Here is a 5,346-nt window from a genome sequence, read left to right on the forward strand (position 1 = left end):
CAAGCATTGTCGAGAAGCTCCGACAATTTGTGGATTTTGCAACAAAAATATTTAGACTTAGAATCCAATCAATGCATGATTTAAAACATTATGTACTTTTACAGATCCCTACCTTGCAATAATATTTTATTCATCCGGAGCACAAGAGATCGAAAACCAGTCAAACATAAATTGGAGTAGCAAACATAAGAATTAGGGTACTTCTGGAGCATAAATAAAATACTTCAACCTGTGGAAAGGTTAGATATGCGAATCAGTTGGTAAGAATTAGTGGATTGAAAAGGCGAAACTATTTTATGTACCGGGGAAGTAGATCTGAAGTTTACCGCATCCGATTACCATACCTTCTGATGTGACCATCATGAGAGCTACCGATCCATCAACGTTTTTAGCCAAATCGATTTTCCGGAGCCACTTAATTTTCCTTATTTAATATTTTCGTTTTCATTCTTTATCATTTTCCTACTTCTTTTCATATATTTTTTTCTAATTTCCTTTTCTAACATCTCCATATTCATTATTTCCATATCTGTGTTTGGAGTTTATGTACATGTTTGGTATGTATTGATCCGAATAGAGAATCTTCTATAAAACATTCCGAAATTGAGAGCAGCATAAATTAAATAAATATGAATAATTTAAGACAAAATTTATTAAGTCCACGTTAACACCATTATTTATAGTGGCTTAAAAAAGAAAAAATAAAATAAAATTCAGGCAATAGAATAGATAAAAAATAATACTAATTAATTAAATGTGTCGTCTGATTATCTATCTAAACTAAACAATTAACATAAATCAAAATCGAACAAAGAACTACTTTAACTAAGCTATCAAGATATGCAACCACTAAGGATTATATTAAATAAACTAATTCACCTATCAACTATATAATTAATCACACAACAACTATATTAATTTACAAATCCAGGCTAAAACAAAAGGGTAACAACATGCAACAGGTCATCAGACCAGAATAAATCTGATGAAATGATGAGCAGGACATACACTAAACCAAAGCTAACTAAATAAAAGAAGGGATTAAATTACAAATAATCAAAGGGTTAGACATCCATCATGGCTGATCTAGAACTTATATTACAATAATTCAAAACACAGCTAATCTAACTAAACTAAATCCGGTCTTCTACACCTGTTATGCAAAAGTTAAAACCAATACTACACTTGTTTAAATAACCAAATTAATCATGCACAATTGTCCTACTAGATTTAAACAATTGTCCTAAGCTCGTGATACTTTTGCTTTATTCGCTCTGATATTCTCCAAGGCCATCATCTGATCCTCATGTACATCGTCCAACCTTTGTAACATAGTTGTGTCGTATTGCTCGGGGCTGAGCGAATTCTACTTCAACACTCGTAACGATGGCACCGTGATTTCCAATGGCAATAATGCCTCATGCCCGTAGACCAGTTGGAATGGAGTGCAACCAATGGCTTTATTTTAGTATTGCCTACAAGCCCATAAAGCCTCCCCTAACACTTCGTGCCATCTTCTCGGGTTATCTTCCACGGCCTTTTTAATTACCCGAATCAAGACCTTGTTGGCTGCTTCGGCCAGCCCATTCGCTTGCGCGTAATGTGGAGACGAATGCAAAAGAGCAATCCGGTACTGTGCGGCGAAGGCGGCCGCTCTATCGCTGGTAAAAATAGTACTTTGATCGGCCGTAATCGTCTGCAGGATTCCATACCGGTGAATAATGTCTTCCTTAATGAACTTGATCACTTCCTGATATGTTACGTTGGCCAATGGTACAGCTTCTATCCACTTTGTGAAACAATCTGTGGCCACAATATGAACAAGTGTCGTCTGGAGGATGGCGGATGGATCTTCCCAATGATATCCATCGCCCATCCCCGGAATGGCCATGGCTTCACCACTGCTTGCATTTCTTCCGCTAGAATTCGGATCAAAGAACCATGTCGCTGACACGCTTCACATCCTTCAGCATACTTGATGCAGTCTTCTGTCATTGATGGCCAAAAATACCCATACTGTCGGATCGTCCATCTCATGACTAATTCGGATCTGTGTGCTCCACAAATCCCTTCATGCACTTCACCCATCACCTTCATGGCTTCTTGAGTATCTACGCATTTCATTAACATTCCATCGGCGGCTCTGCGAAAAAGATCTTCGTCAATCAAAGTATATTTCAGAGCCTTCCTCCGTAGCTTTTCAGGAGTTTCGCCGGTTGGTTGTTCCAAATATTTTCTTAGTTCCATATATCAATCCTCCACTTTCACTGAGCACAGACATACTCGCCCTGACTTGAATTTTCCTACGGCGGATGACTTATACCCAGAGGCTTCTTCAGCTAAATCATTAGCTATTCCGTTTTCAGCGCGAGGTGTGAATTCCACAATTGCATCGTCAAAATTCTGCAACATAGTATCTACCTCCATTCGAAGGCTTCTTACTTTTTCATCTTTGCATTGGAACTCACTGGAAATTTGCTTCAAAATCAATTGTGAATCGCCTTGAACTCTGATCGCCTTAGCTCCATTTTTATGGAGAATCCTTAGTCCAACTAATAAAGCTTTATACTCTGCTTGATTATTAGTAAATCCAGGTGCCAATAATCTGGAAACGGTCCACTTTTTTCCCCATGGGCTCTCAATAAAGACCCCAGCTCCAGCGCTGGTCTGTGTGCTAGAACCATCAAACTTCAAGATCAATGGCATCGGACTAATAACAACTTCCATACGATCAGCCGATTGGTTAAATACCGAGCTCGGATGATCTGCCAAAATATTAGCAATGACCTGCCCTTTAACAGCTTTAATTGGCACATACCATAGATCAAATACGGCCGGCTTTACAGCCCATCTCGCTTGTCTCCCTCTTAAAGCTGGCCTGCTTAATAAATATCTCAAAATATTGACATGACACACCACTTCCGTCTCCTTCGGAGCCAAATAATATTCAAGTTTCGTGCAGGTGTAAAATAAGGCGAGACACAATTTTTCCATAGGAGTGTACCTTGTCTCCGTATCATTCATTACTTTACTAAGGTAAAAAATGGCACGCTCGCTTCTATCGGGAATCTCCTCGCCAGTAAGCAACTGACCGTATTCTCAGTGGCCGTAACATACAAGCATAGAGGTTTGCCTGCTTGCAGTGGCATCAACACCGGTGGATTGGCCATGGCTTCCTTAATAGCTTCGAAAGCCTGCTGGTGTGGCGGCTTCCACACAAACTCCTCTGTTTTTCGTAACTTGAGTAGTGTGGAAAAAGCTTTAAGCTTGCCTGTAGCGTTTGAAAAAAATCTTCGCAAAAAGTTGACTTGTCCAAGGAATCCTTGAACTTTTTTCAGATTCTCAGGCAGTCGGGCGTTGATGATAGCTTTCCTTTTGTTACTATCCACCTCGATACCCTTATTATGCACCATGAAACCCAAAAAGTTTCCGGAGGCCACTCCGAATGCGCACGTCACTGGATTCATCTTCAAATTATAGTGCCTCATTCGCCGGAAAGCTTGCTCGAGATCCACTAGATGTTCCAAGAAACTCTTGGATTTCACCACTATATCATCGATGTAAACTTCCATCGACTGCCCAATTAAATCGTGAAATATGGTATTCATTGCTCGCTGGTAAGTCGCTCCAGCATTCTTCAACCCAAACAGCATCACCACCCATTCATATACTCCAAGGGCCTCTGGGCATCGGAATGCCGTTTTTGCAACATCCTCATCGGCTATGAAAATCTCGTTATAACCGGAATACCAATCCATAAATGACAGACTCCCGTTCATGGCGGCTCCGTCCACTAACATATCGGCGATAGGCATAATGTATTCATCTTTAGGTGTTGCCAAATTCAGATTGCGATAATCGACGCATACCCACAATATGCCATTTTTCTTGAGTACGGGGACAACATTGGAAACCCATTCCGGGTATCGACAAGTCCGAATTAATCCTGCCCCTAAAAGCCGCTGAATTTCTTCCTTGATCTTTGGGTACACATCTGGATTAAACATTCGCGGCGGCTGCTTGTGGGGTTTGTATCCGACTTTCATAGGTAGCCGATGTTCCACGAGTTCTCGAGCCAAGCCTGGCATTCCATCATAATCCCAAGCGAAACAATCCCGGTATTCCTTTATAAGTATTACCAAGGTAGCTCGATCTTCTAATGTTAACAATGCACTAACTTTGGTGACCCGTGGAACTCCATCGATACTCAAATCAACATCCTCCAGCGGATCTTGGGCCTGGAACGCTGGATATGTTTTGTGCACGGGTGACGGTAATTCTACTTCATCGAAAATTTCCCTGGATGATTCTGAACTGCCAATGGACTTTCCTCTAAGTTGTTTGCTCCTTCCACGGGATTTACTCTGGCTAGCTCTGGAGGTTGCGTAACAAAGCCTATTTCGGGCGGCCCAAGGTTTTCCAAATGGCCAGCTCTGGACGGCTCTGAACTTGTAATAGAGTCTGTTTCGAGCCACTTACTACCTTATGTGGAACCTGCTCTGAACGGCTCTGTATTCACAATGGAGCCTACTCCGGGCGGCTCACATTGAATTTCGTCGCATTCAAAATTCATCATAATCTTCTTCACTCATAGGCCGTGAATCGGCCCTCGCTTGAATTCTGAACTGGTTATCGCTAAACACACATTCATAATTTCCCTCGTTAGGAATGGAGGCGATCACTTCCGACAATGGAATCATCTTCGAATAGTAGAAAGTCGCATCTACAGCTATGACCTCCGTTGCGAATGGATCATTCTCTGCTTCTACCTCTTGAACCTAATCATCATCCCAAAACAACAACTTCTGGTGCAAAGTCGACAGGACACACTCGCAAGCGTGAATCCAATCTTGCCCCAACAATGCTGCATACGAAGGGCGGCTGTCTATTATCACAAACGCTAAGGGCAACTTCTTTGTGCCGACTTGCACCTCAACGGTAGCAATTCCCGCTAGTTTGTATGAGTTTCCCATAAAATATGTAGCTCGCACTGAGGTTGGTATTAAATCGTCCTTTGTTTTCCCTAACTTTCTGAATGTCTGAAACGGCATCAGGTTAGCAAATGCGCCGCCGTCTATCAGTACTCTGCTCACTGGTCGTCCTTCCATTAAAGCTCGAATGTACAGGGCTTCACATGTTTATTCTGTCCGGACCCAATTCGATCAAATATGACCATTGTCACTACATCGTTCCATTCTGCAGTTGGCTCTTCATCTACGGTCACTCCTTCATAATTCTGCTCCCCTTCTGGAGCCTTGAACTCAGACGGCAGTAACCCCACAACTGATAATTGGCCACCTTTAACATCACACTCCTTCGGTTGTGTAGTTTTCAGCACCCATCGGC

General features: G+C 41.8%; 1 protein-coding gene across 1 annotated transcript; it reads right to left on the reverse strand.

Moving 5' to 3' along the window:
* Positions 1 to 1,465: 1,465 nt before the first annotated feature.
* LOC127266733 (uncharacterized) lies at positions 1,466 to 5,108 on the reverse strand. The gene is made up of 6 exons (XM_051297094.1): positions 4,932 to 5,108; positions 4,627 to 4,778; positions 3,118 to 4,461; positions 2,288 to 2,878; positions 2,012 to 2,143; positions 1,466 to 1,919 (listed from the first exon to the last, which is right to left on the reverse strand). Exons 1-6 carry the CDS (start codon positions 5,106 to 5,108, stop codon positions 1,466 to 1,468), a joined length of 2,850 nt encoding a protein of 949 aa, XP_051153051.1.
* Between the last annotated feature and the right edge of the window lie 238 nt (positions 5,109 to 5,346).

The sequence above is a fragment of the Andrographis paniculata genome, unplaced genomic scaffold (assembly GCF_009805555.1).
Source record: "Andrographis paniculata isolate CXL003 unplaced genomic scaffold, ASM980555v1 Contig77END, whole genome shotgun sequence".
Classification (NCBI taxonomy): Eukaryota; Viridiplantae; Streptophyta; class Magnoliopsida; order Lamiales; family Acanthaceae; genus Andrographis; species Andrographis paniculata.